Below are 13,484 nucleotides of genomic sequence, written 5' to 3' on the forward strand. Positions count from 1 at the left end.
TGAGCCACCATGTGGTTGCTGGGATTTGAACTCCGGAGAGCAGTCGGGTGCTCTTACCCACTGAGCCATCTCACCAGCCCGCTGTCTTTGTTCTTGAACCCACTTGTAGCTTTACTGCAGCAGCAAAGAGTTAGTGCCCTCCCTTCCTGCCACCAGGGTGTGGCTGCAGTCTTCTTTAGTGACCTCATACTTAGCTCCTGGTGTGTAAGGCAGTCTGAGGTGGTCTCCCCGGTGGGAGCTTCCCAGAAGTCATCGTTAGGTTTTAACCTGCTACAATTAGCTGCATTACACTGGGTAGAGGGGGCACATGCCTTTGATCCCAGCACTAAGGAGGCAGAAGCAACAGATCTCAGAGTTGGGGGCCAGCCTCATCTACAGAATGAGTTCCAGGACAGCCCGGCCTANACAGGGAAGCCCTGTCTCGGTAAAACCAAAACCAAACAGCTGCATTGACTGTAAGGGTAAATGGAAGGTCGATAGTGTCTTACATAATTTCCTCCACGTCCTGTGGTGGGCAGGGACAGCTGCCCTGCCGTCCGGAGTCTTGCCTTCTACCTGTGTGGCGTGGTTTTTGAGCAGCCAGCTGCAAATCCTTTTATCCATCTTTCTCAGTGCTCCTAACACTGCTGTTAAGCCTTGACCTTCAGTTTAACGCCTGCTTCTGTTGTCACTGCTGCATATCAGAGCAACTTGGCAGCTCTCACAGTGGGCCCTTCTCACTGCCACAGAGAGCAAGCTTTTTTCTCAGTAGAACTCGGGAGGCTTAGGTAAGAGGCTGCCAGGTTCAAGACCAGCCTGAGCTTCATAGGGAAACCCTGCTTCAAAAACAAACAAATAAATGAGTACACTGTAGATGTCTTCAGACACACCAGAAGAGGGCATCAGATCCCATTACAGATGGTTGTGAATCACCAAGTGGTTGCTGGGAATTGAACTCAGGATGTCTGGAAGAGCAATTGTTGATCTTATGCTCAGCAATCTCTTCTAGCCTGCTAGTTCTGTTTTTAAGATTTATTTCTTTTTTTTTCCTCCCACTCTTTTTTTTCTTTCTTTTTCTTTTTTTGAGACAGGGTTTCTCTGTGTAGCCCTGGAACTCACTCTGTAGACCAGGCTGGCCTTGAACTCAGAAATCCGCCTGCCTCTGCCTCCCAAATGCTAGGATTAAAGGTGTGCGCCACCACCGCCTGGCTAAGATTTATTTCTAATTATTTGTATGCGTCTGCGTTTGGGAGTGTGCTTGTGAGTACAGAGCCCACAGAGGCCAAAGGCCTTGGATCTCCTGGAGCTCGAGTCACCGGTGCTTGGGAACTGGCAGATGTGGATGCGAGGAACTGAACTTGAGTTAACTGCTGAGCCATCTCTCTAGCCCTCAGAGTTGTCTTTGTTGCTTTGAAACAGGATTTTGCTCTGTAGCCTAGGCTATGATCCCTGACAGAGTTAGCTTCAGCTGTTAACCTAAGTCTAGAGTCACCTGGGAAGAGAATTGCTTCCATCAGATTTGCCTGTGGGCCTTTGGGCATGTCTTTGCAGTATTTCTTTAATTGCTAATTGACACAGAAACACCTAGCCACTGTGGGCTGTGCCACCCTGGGCAGATGAGCCTGGGCTGATCGTGACATAAGGAAGCGAGGCAGTGGGCAGCGGCCCTTTGCTCCTCATGGTCTGCCTCAGTTCTTACCGTGAATTCCTCCTACCTTGGTTTCTTCAAGAATGAACTGCAGCCTGTAAGCTGCCATAGACGCTTTCTCCACAGGCTGGTTTTAGTCAGTGTTTTATCACAGCCACAGAAAGCAAACTGGAGCGATCCCCCTGCCTCATGAATAGCTGAGATTACAGCTGTGTGCTGCCATATTCAAGTCTGGGTAGTTTTAAAAATAAATTTTGAGTAGATTATATATTTACATATAAATGTATAACTTACATTTATGATAAGAAACATAGAGGCATAAAAGAATGCTGGCCCATTTAACCATTTATGATGAATGTTGGGATGGGGCTACACTGGTAGAGGGCTTGCCTAGGACGAACTAGATTCTGAGTTTAATCTTTAGGTCCAGACATAAGTAGTTAAGGCTGGCGGTGCATGCTGGTAACTCAGGAGAGTGAAGCAGGAGGATTTCCAGTTTGAAACCAGTGACTAGGTGACACTTGTCAACAGAAACAAGCAAACAAATAACAGAACATGTGCATAGTAAAAAATAGACAAAAGTGGGAAGCAAAAGATGATGTTTTCAGAAAGTATTTGTAAATCATCTTGTAGTGAAAAAGTTAATGTTGACCCAACAATCTGTAAGTTTGTAAGAAAATACAAAGAACTTAAAATCATACAGTAATTTTACGGGCATTTCATAGGTTAGGAGTTAAAAGAACTATTACACATATGAAGAGGTCTCATGTTATCCACCATAAAAGGAATGACAATTGTGTATAGTTAATTAATTTTTAAGATTTGTTTGTGTCCAAGCATGACATGCGTGCAGATGCATGAGGGAACCAGTACGGGGAGCTGAATCCTCTGGAGCTGGGGATAGAAGTTGTGAATTTCGGGTGCTAGGGACTGGAAACTCATCCCGATTCTTTTAGAAGAACAGCAGATACTCAACCACTGAGCCAGTTCTGTAGCCCCAACATACTAAGAATGGCGGAAAAGTTTCATAGCATATTGGAGATGCGGGGAAACCTGTCTTACCTGTTTGCTGGGTGGGAACAAAACTTGGTAGCACACCCGTAGGTAGCAATTTGGGAGTACCCATCAAAATCACAAGCAATTTGGTTTAGGATTTATTTTGTTCAGATTTGTTAAATCCTTAGCTCAAAACTATGAGTTGAATCTAGGGTCCATCAGAACTAGGCAGGCTTTCTACAGTGAGTTATATCACCATCTTTTCATGTATTTTACTTTTTCAGCTTGACATTGGGTCTCATTGGGTTTCCCAGGCTGAATTTTAATTTCCTCTGTAGTCTAGAAAGGCCATAAACCTTAGATTATAGGTTTCCCACTCGACCCAGGTCCTCATATGGTTTGATTTTCTTTCTTTCTTTTTTTAAATATTCTTTTGCCTGTCTTGTTTTTTTTTTTTTTAAGATTTATTTGTTATATGTAAGTACACTGTAGCTGTCTTCAGACACTCCAGAAGAGGGAGTCAGATCTCATTATGGGTGGTTTGTGAGCCACCATGTGGTTGCTGGGATTTGAACTCAGGACCTTCAGAAGAGCAGTCAGTGCTCTTAACCGCTGAGCCATCTCTACAGCCCCTTGATTTTTCTTTCATTTTGGTGTTTTCCAGACAGGGATTCTCTGTGTGGCCCTGGCTGTCCTGGAACTTCACTCTGTAGACCAGGTTGGCCTTGAACTCACAGAGATCTGCCTGCCTCTGCCTCCGGAGTGCTGGGATAAAAGGCCTGTTTTCCTGTGCCTGCCTTTGAACTAGGATTTTCATATTCAGGAGTTCATTCTACACGTTTGCATAAAGGTAAAATAGGAATGTGTAGAATATTCTTTATATCTTTGCCTAGGTAGGCAAAAGGGCACCAACAACCTAAAGTGATCACCTACAGTGGATTGATTAAATTGCTTTATATCCATACATCAGGATATCCCACAATCATAAAGATGTGAGTTGTGTCCCCTACATATGATGGAACTATCTCCAAGTTATGTTAAATGGGAAAAACAAAGGGCAGAGCACCATGCGTGGATTGTTCATGGGATGAACGAGGGAAGAGCATCAGATCTGGAGGGAGTGGGCACTGGTGGGTCAGCTGCTGGGAGGTGGAGCACCAGGGATGGGAGAGGAGCAGGGCCCCTCAATGCTGCCATCCGAGGGAGGCAGGGAGGACCACTGTTCTGACCATTCCTCATCCATTTGTCTGCCTTGTTCCTGATATTGTGCTGTGTACTTGGGTAGGGAAACCACACAAATGAAGCAGATACCACTTAAAACAACCAGGTGTCATGGCCTAAGCTTGTAAGCCCAGCATTCAGGGACCAGCAATGGGACCTTGTCTCAACAAAGAAATGGCCCAGTGAGATAACTCTTCAGGACCTGCTGCCAAGCTTGACAACCTGCGTTTGGTCTTCTTTGACACAGTGGGAGAAAAGAAAAGCCTCCTATCCATGACGGTCATGTGTGTTACCCCAATAAATAAATGCATTTTCCCCCTGGTTTTTCAAGACAGGGTTTCTCTGTGTAGCCCTGGCTGTCCTGGAATTTGCTCTGTAGACCAGGCTGGCCTCACACAGTGATCCACCTGCCTCTGTTTTCAGAGGCTGGGATTAAGGGTGTGTGTCACCACTACCTGGTAATAAATGCAATTTTTAAAACAAAGAAAACATGACTTTTATTATTTATTTATCTGCATATGCATGTGCTAGCAGAGCACTTCAGATCCGCTGGAGCTGGAGTTACAGGGGGTTGTGGCATAACTGATGTGACAGCTAGGAACCAACCTCCTCTGGAAGAGCAGCAGGCACCACTGCTCCAGCCCCAAGATGTGACTTTCATGTGCATATGTTATCCTTTACTATAAAAAAGAATTGGCAAAGAAATACCATTAGGTCTGGGGAATGACATTCTGTGGTAGAGCTTGGTTTAAAATGCACAAGGTCCTGATTTCTATCCTCAACACTACAAACATAAGCACAAGAACCAAACCTTCCTAAATGTGAAAAACAAAAAACAAACACAAACAAAAAACAAAAAAAGTTGAGTTGGAGAATGGCTCAGAGGTTAAGAGCACTGACTGCTCTTCCAAAGGTCCTGAGTTCAAATCCCAGCAACCACATGGTGGCTCACAGCCATCTGTAATGAGATTTGATGCCCTCTTCTGGGGTGTCTGAAGACAGCTACACTGTACTTACATATAATAAATAAATCTTTAAAAAATAAAAATATTGCCAGGCATGGTAGTGCATGCCTTTAATCCCAGCATTTGGGAGGCAGAATCAGGCAGATTTCTGAGTTCGAGGTCAGCCTGGTCTACAAAGTGAGTTCCAGGACAGCCAGAGCCATACAGAGAAACCCTGTCTCAAACNCCCCCCCCCCAAAAAAAAAACAAAAACAAAATCAAAACCGAACCCATTAAAGCACTGCTTTAAGCTTCGCCCAAATGTATCAGTGTCACCTGCTTCCAACCCCCTAAGGGCATAGCACTCCACTCAACAGCAGGACATTGATGAGAGCCTTGTTGAGGGGACAAACAGGTCCCAGAAATTAATGACTGCTCTGAGGGTTTGACTCCTGAGGATGGAATGAGCTCAGGAGTCACTGTGGGAGGGAATGATTCAGCTCCGCCCCTCCACCCCAGCTTCTAAACCAGGAGTCCTGGGAACTCTGTATGCCGACCTCAGAACCCTGAAGGACGGTCTTAGAAGCAGCCTTGAGCCCAGTACCCTTGGAGTCCCATGGGCCTAGAGTGGGTGAGATCCCCTAGGACTGGAGCGACAGATGGCTTTGAGCTGCCATGTGGGTGCTGGAAAATGGACCAGGGTTTTCTGGAAGAGCAGTAATAGTCTTAACTGCTGACCCATTAGTCCTCCGTGCCCCGGTCTTTGGCTTGTTTTGAGACAGTGTCTCCTTTAGCAGACTGATCTTAAACTCTGGATTGTCCTGCCTTCATCTTCCAAGCGCGGGCGGGGCTTAGGAACAGGCACCACCAAGCCTGAAAAGAGCTTCGGGGACTGGGCCCAGAGGGTCAACCACCAATTCCCTGCAACCGTGGGGAGCACCACAGTGTGCAAATACTGCGTTTTCTTCAGCACAAGTCTGCTCTGAGTCTCCGTTCTCCCTGCCTGGCGTAAAACATTCTCTTACACATTTCCAGGTGAACGCGGTCATCCCACTGCAGTCTCCTCCCTCCTCCAGCACTGATCTAAACTTAGACTTTCTTAACACCGCCACCCGCCCCGAGGTGGGCTGTGCTGAGCGGCGCTGTGCAGTGACAGTCCTCTTTCTAAGATGAATCCTATTGGGTCCTTCCCACCCTTCACACCGCGCCTTCATTTTCACTCTACCGTTCCTGTTCCCAGAATCCACCAGGAAGATCAACTTTCCCAGCAATGTGCCAAGGCCCAGCGCGTCTCCAAATTTGTCTGGGACTCTGTCCCTCCCATAGCCTCTGCATTTTGGCTAGGCCACATGGGTGTCATCCCTACACCAGGGTCTGCGATCTCACCTGCAGGGGTTCACAGTTTCTCTTTCCCCACTCTCCATGACGTTTCCTATCCAGACACTAGGGGGGGGGTTGAACGTGAAATGATGGAACTGGGCATCTTTGTTCTCTGATTGGAAAGCAGAGTGGTCTCAGGGACAGCAAACGAGAGCCTCACAGCTGATCTGAACAGCTCCTTCCACCACCACCAAAGCTCCTCGTTTTCAGGAGCCCAGCCTCACAAAGACCAGGCTAATGGTGGCTGCTCCTGGAAGCTGGAGGCAGCACAGAGCAAATTCTGCACCCAGCACGCACTCCCCAGCTCTTTCACCTCCCCCAGACAGCTGGGAACTAACACCTCAGATGACAGAACTTGTCCTGGGGCTTCTGCTGGGAGGGGGGTTGGGCACTGCAGCACAGGAGGCCCTGGGAAGCCCCGGAGTGGGAGGAGGAAAGCCAGACCCTGCCTGTCTCTGAGAATAAGGCTCTCTCAGGGATGTAATGAGTACTCCCACACCAGTAGGTCCTCCCCTAAAATGCCTCCTTCACCCTGGAGGCTTGCTAAATAGACAGCTGCTCCCCGGTTCTTTCTCCCTAGATGCAGGATGGGAGTGTGTACAGCTGCCGTGGCTGTTTAGTGTACTTAAAATGGAGCAGACAGGAATGGACCAGGCCTAAGAGACTATCACACAATAGTGAGAATAACACAATAGTGTTATCTAGATCAGGCCATTTGACAAATATTGAGTGTCTCCATACGTGATGCGCTTAGTGTTTAGGGTGCAGGGAGAGGCGGCTGGTTCTGTCAAGGTCGCGTGTGTGGGACTAATCCACATGTAAAGTTGTCCCTATAACCTAAGTACTTCAGGTGCCACCCTGTCTACTGTCTCTTTTCAGCCCAGGCTCTATGCTAGAGTCAGAGCTGAGGTGGGGCAGTTGACCCCAGTCGGGATCCAGCCTGCGGCACCACCAGACAGTCTCGGCCCATCCTGGAGTCTTTAGCTTGTCTAATCTTTGTGGGGCCTGCTTGGGCTTTAACTGCCAAGTAATACACCTGGTCAGACCTTCATCTGTAAGGAGGGCAGTTTTCACAGGGTTTTGTGTGTGTGTGTGTGTGCTTGTTACTCCTTTGCCCACACCCAGCTAGGAAATCAGAAGCCACAGTCCTCCCGTGAGACATTCACTTGCAGGGTGATGGGTGAGATTATTCCTCACAATTCCCCTTCACTCCAGCGTCAGGATTCCAGTTATCGGTATTGCTCTGTCACCTGCCTTGGTCACTTTTCATTCTTCCACCCTCAACCCATAGACCAGGGGTTGGGACCAGGTTGTAGGATGAGACGTTGGGCTAAATGGCACAAGGACCGGTGTATCCTCTTCAAAGATGAGGGAAGATGTAATTGGGGGGGGGGGCGGTATGGATCTCGGTTGTGGGTGCCAAAAGAGGCAGGTGCCTTGGGGGCGGCGGTGGGTTGGCGAGCTGAGGCCCACAGCCTAAGACCGACAGACCCAACTAGACGACCCCCGGCCCTGCAGCGCCCCGCCCCCGCGGTCCGCTTGCGACGTGTCGCCTGCCGCGCCCCGCCCACGCCGCAGTGCCCGGATGCGGGTGACGTGCGGCCGCCATCTTCCAGTCCCGGGTAGCCAGCGCCAGTCGGAGCCAGCGCGAGCCGCCGCCGCCGCCGCCGCCGTCGCTGTCACTGCCTCTGCCAAGTCCTCTGCCCGCTACCCCCGCCATGTAAGTCAGCCGCCTGCCACTCGCCACCCGCGACGTTCTGCCCCTTGCGGGCCTCCACCCCAAGGAGTGGACCGGGAAACACGGGGGACCCGCCGCGCCTCTCGTGCCGCGGGCTAGGCTGGTGCCCATGACTGCGGGCGGATGCCCGGAACCGGGTCCCTTGCGGTCTGGCACGGGCGATGGCTGCCGGAGGGAGCAGACCCAGCGTCCACCCTCCGCCCCGCCCCTGTCACCATGGCCGTCAGTCATTTCGGGTCGACCCCGGGCAGCATCTACGAGGTCGCCCTCATTTAACAGGAGGGGAAATTGAGGCATGAGGAGGGTCTCTCAAGGTCACGCAGCTCAACCGCTTTGGGGCCTTAGAGTGACGGTCTCCCATCGGGTGGCCTTCTCTCGCAAGAGAGGACTGGAGGGACTGTGGAGGGACAGGTGGATGGGTGGAGCCCCTGCCGTAGGGCCACAGGCTTCAGGCCTCGAGTCTTAATCCGTTTCTCTTCCTTAGGTCGGCTACGGCTGCCACCGTCCCGCCTGCCGCCCCGGCCGGCGAGGGTGGCCCCCCTGCACCTCCTCCAAACCTTACTAGTAACAGGAGACTGCAGCAGACCCAGGCCCAGGTGGATGAGGTGAGTGTGTGTGTGTGTGTGTGTGTGTGTGAAAGATGCAAGATGATGGGCTGGCAAATAGGTGTGGGAGCCCATCTTGGGTTGAAGGTAGTGACAGTTTATGCTTGTGGGTTTGGTCTGAGACCTGCCTTATCCTCTCTCTGTCTCCCTGTCAGCATGCATTTGGAAGGGCTGCAGGATGAATCAGTTGTGCTAGCCTGGGGTGTGCCAGCTGGGGCAGGTGTGCTCTGGTGATAGGTGGATCCAGGCCCTATAGATAGAGGGTGTTGCTGAGACATCTGAGCTCTATGGCAGCAGCATGTCCCCTAGGTGTGCTAGGCATGTTCTGTGTATGTCCTTGGCATGTTAGCCTGGAAACATCAGGGTGCATGTTCCACGTGTGCCACAGTGGGCACATGTTCAAGAAGTGCCCTCCTTGAGGCATGCCTTGGCACACCCCCCTGCCTCGTGGACCCCTCCTCCAGGTGGTGGACATCATGAGGGTGAATGTGGACAAGGTCCTGGAGCGGGACCAGAAGCTGTCGGAGCTGGATGACCGCGCAGATGCCCTCCAGGCAGGGGCCTCCCAGTTTGAAACAAGTGCAGCCAAGCTCAAGCGCAAATACTGGTGGAAAAACCTCAAGGTAAAGGGAGGAGATGGAGACAGGTGGTGGTGGTGGGGCAGTGGGTGAGGGGGGTGTCACCGTGTCATTCACCTCCCTCTCACTCCTAGATGATGATCATCTTGGGAGTGATCTGCGCCATCATCCTCATCATCATCATCGGTGAGTGGGGCCAGAGGCCAGGGCCCTTTTCCTGGAGAGGTAGAGTCTTTCCCTGGGGAGCCTGGGCTTTGAAGGTCATTAACCTAGTTTTTACTCTGCAACCAAAACACGCTTTGCTGCTATTGGCAGTTCTGACTCATCTAGAGCCCCAAACTTGAGTGCTGTGTAGCCCTGCTCGCCCTGGTTACGGGTAGTTCCGGTTAAGATTTTGGGACTAGGAATAGCGGGTGGGTCCCTGGTGCTCTTCTAGAAACCCTTTGAGCCTAAAAGCTCGATTTGGGGGTTCTAAAGCTGGAGTAGGAGACAGGAAAGGTTGAGGGTCTCCAACACCACCCACCAGGATACCACTTAGTCCACTGTTTGAAAGCTATCGTCACATGCCCAGTGCATTAAAGGTTTTATGCCCCTTTGTCCAGTCATGGAGTTTAAGGGATCTCAATACCCACTTGTTAAGTCCCTTTGAAGCAACTGAGGCTGAGAGGGAAGGGGTGTCAGCCAGCGGGGGAGTGGGGAGGCTTGGAACAGGGCCAGGCCTGACACACTGCTTTCTTTCTCTTTCTCCCCCTCTCCCTCGTCCTCCTCTTGCCCTCTCCACAGTTTACTTCAGCACTTAAATCCCTGAGGAGTCTGCCCTGCCTAAGAAGGGCCTCTCCCCCACCCCCAGCCGTTCCTCCACCTCTCAGCCATATCTTTCAGCCCCCTCCCTTGGATCCGTGTGTGTGTGTGTCCGTGTGTGTGCCCCCTGTAAATAGCCAGCTGTTATTTATACATATATAATATTATATATATTTGGTCTGTTTGTAGTTTTATTACTAGAAGATTTTTTCCGGTTGTCCTTAACACCCCTTCCTGAGGTTCCCATCACCTCTCTCTCTCAACCTCTGTCCCTTTTCCTCTTTCCTGATCAGCCCCAAGTCCCTTCATTTGCATCTGCTATGCAATAGCCCCTCTCCTCCTTCCCTTGGATTTAACCAATCTTTCCCTTATCTTCCCTGTACAATCCCAGGCCCTCCCAAAACAAAAAGCAAACCCCACAGAAACAAACAGAACACTCCACCTGTCTAGGCTTCCCTAGGCTGCATCTTTGTATCCCTTGGGAGGCTCTGAGACTGGTTCCACTTGGTCCTAAGAATCCCAAGGTTTTCTGGGAGCTTCCAACATGTTGATTAGCATATCATTTGCACACGCCTTCTGTTTTGGTTTTGTTTGTTTGTTTATTAGTTTTTTGTTCCCTTTCTGATCCATCACTATTCACTCTTCTGTGTTTTTTCTTTCTTTCTTTTTGGAAGAGTCAGTCTCCATTGGTCCTCTTATCACACTTTTATTAGCACGACATTATCTGAAGGTGGTGGGGAGTCTGGACTTTTGGGGAACCAGGCTGCTCTGGACCCCAAGGTTGCCTCCTCCCAACCCCTCTAGTCTAGTTTGCTTCCCTTACCCTGTTTTCCACACCTCTTGTACCCTCCTCTCCCTCCCCCAGCTGGTGTGTAAGTGTCTTGGAGTTCAGTGTGTTATGATGGACCAATAATTCTGCCACTCGGGGTCTCTCCCTACATTCCTGCTCCCCAGTTTTCATGTGGGGCACTCAACTGACATTCCCAGGGGGGTCTCGCTCCCTCCCATCTGCCTGATCTGCTGCCTCCTCCCACCAGGAGAACTGGGGGCTGACCACAATCTGGTTCTTTGAGGAGGGGTGGCTCCAGTGTGTGTGGGTCATCACTGCCTTGGGGAGGAGTGGGACAAAACAGAATCCCCCTAATTCCTGCCTGAAGTCTCTGGCCTCATCCTTGCTAGAGGTTGGACTGAAACTTTCCTCCCCAATCTGGGGGGGGGTTATTACCCCCCATCACTGCCCAGCTCCTCTGACTGCCCCCCTGTATTCAGGGTGGGGGTACTAGTCACTGCCAATATGTGTATGGGACTTGCTGGAGGATGGGGATCCTCATCCTTCTCCAGGGCTGTTGAGCCCAGAGAGAGAGAGAGAGAGAGCGCGTGTGAGAGAGAAAGCAAGCTATTTCCTTGTTGAGTACAATGATAGAGGAAGGATCTAATCTTTTAAAATGGCACAGTTTTAGGGGTCTGAGGGTACAGCCCCTTAACCTGCCTTGAGGGGGTGTTCCCCAAACTCTTGCCCCCACACACCAGGTTTTCTGTGTGGAGGGGAACCAAGGAGATCTAAACTGTGGTGTGAAAGGGTAGGAGAGATGCTGGGGGTGGGGGTGCTTGTGTTTTAGACCCCCAATATTATCCCAGTGTCCCCTGCCTTCCTTCTTCCCCTGCCCCATGCCCCCAATTCTGTGGCGCATCCAGATTGTGAAAATGTACAATAAACGTGTAATGAGTAACCAGCTGGTGTCCAAAATCTTTTTCTTAATCAGTAATAAGAGTATTGGATTTTCAGGTATGGGGTGGTTGAAAGATTCTTTGGGAAGAGCTGGCTGGCCTGTTGCAGGAGGCCCTGACCTTGGCCCTGGGAAAGTGCAATTCCCGAAGTGGCCACAGGGGGCACTGGCAGATGAGAATCAGAAGGATCACTAAAGAAAGAACCTGATGTCTAAGGCAGGTGACATCTGCAGTCTGGGATTACCAGCCTCCCACTCCTGGCCTAGAGTAAGCTGCTACCACAGGACTCCTTTATCTTCTAAGTATCACTTCTAGCTATCCCTTAGGTTCTCTCATAGCCCCGTACTCCTGGACCACTTCTGTGGGGGCATTTCTTCCCCTGTCCATCTCAGTGCTGTATATCCAGATGGGCTAATGAATGCTTGAAAGGACCAGCTTGATGAGGCAAAGCTGACTGTGGCATAAAGCTAGCTATAGATGGCACACTACCCTTGCACCATGTTGTGTGACTGTTACTCCAGAACTCTTGAACTAGAAGCATCACTACCCCCTTGTACTTCGGCAACATCTCTGAGATATAGCTATATAGGAAATAGGTAGCATTTCTGGTTGCCCTCTGTCTGTATTCAGGGCATGAGGTACTAGTCACTGCTAGTGAGTGTGGTATTTGCTGGATCACAATGATCCTTGTCTCTCTAGGGCAGTTGACTAGAGAGATCAGGGTGAGAGGATTGGCTAAGAACCACTAGAGAGCCGGGTGTGGTGCAGGCCTTTACACCAAGCATATAGGAGGCAGAGACAGGCTGATCTCTTGACTGTGAGGTTAGCCTGGTCTACATAATGAGGCCCTGTCTAAAAAAATTTTAAAAAGAAAACAAAAAAAAATTTTTTTGAGACAGAATCTCATTATGCAACACTGGCTGTCCTGGAATTCACTGTGTAGATTAGGCCTTGAATACACACTTGACTGCCTGTCGAGTGCTGGGTTAAAGGTGTGCATCATCATCGCTAGCCAAGAAATAAGGACTATTAGAGAGCCGGGGGCGAAGGTAGGGTGGTGGTGCATACCTTTAAGCCCAGTACTTGGGCGGTAGTGGCGTATGGATCTCTGAGTTTAAGCCCAGCCTGGTCTACAAAGAGTCCAGGACAGCCAGGGCTACGTTACACAAAGGAATCCAGTATTGAGAAAAAAAAATTAGAGGTACTTTTAAAAATAGATTTTCAGGGGCTGGAGAAATGGCTCAACAGTTACGAGCAGTGAGTACTCTTCCAAAGGTGCTGAATTCAATTTCCAGTAACCACATGGTGGCTCACAACCATCTATAGTAGGATATGATGCCCTCTTCTGGTGTGTCTAAAGACAGCTACAGTGCCTGAAGACAGCTACAATGTACTCATACAAATTTTTTTTAAAAATTAGATTTTCAGAGTTGGGCAGAGGCAGGTGGATTGGCAGTCTTTGGGTTTGGGGGAAGCCAGGTCTACAGAGTGAGTTCCAGAACAGCCAGAGCAACACATAGAAACCTGTCTGGGCCAGGCAGTGGTGGAGCACACCTTTAATCCCAGCACTTGGGAGGCAGAGGCAGGCGGATTTCTGAGTTCGAGGCCAGCCTGGTCTACAGAGTGAATTCCAGGACAGCCAGGGCTACACAGAGAATCCCTGTCTCGGAAAGAAAAAAAAAAAAAAAAAAAAAGAAAAAGAAAAAAACTTGTCTGGAACCCCCCCCCCCCCCCCCCCCAAAAAAGTGTGTGTGTGTTATTTTTAGGCCTTTCCATTGGAAATTATTTCAGAGGTTCTAAAGTGCTAAGGTATCTTACAGCCTATCCTAAATTCTACCTTTATGGAGAATTGAAATAAGGCTTTTT

The 13,484-nt window shown here is 49.8% G+C and overlaps 1 protein-coding gene across 1 annotated transcript; it reads left to right on the plus strand.

Annotated features, from left to right (window-relative positions):
- Positions 1–7,769: 7,769 nt before the first annotated feature.
- Positions 7,770–11,621, plus strand: Vamp2 (vesicle associated membrane protein 2). The gene is made up of 5 exons (XM_021212100.2): positions 7,770–7,888; positions 8,391–8,511; positions 8,976–9,134; positions 9,224–9,275; positions 9,873–11,621. Coding segments are annotated over exons 1-5 (351 nt in total). The 5' UTR covers positions 7,770–7,886; the 3' UTR covers positions 9,890–11,621.
- Positions 11,622–13,484: the final 1,863 nt, after the last annotated feature.

Source organism: Mus pahari, chromosome 14 (genome assembly GCF_900095145.1).
Source record: "Mus pahari chromosome 14, PAHARI_EIJ_v1.1, whole genome shotgun sequence".
Lineage (NCBI taxonomy): Eukaryota > Metazoa > Chordata > Mammalia > Rodentia > Muridae > Mus > Mus pahari.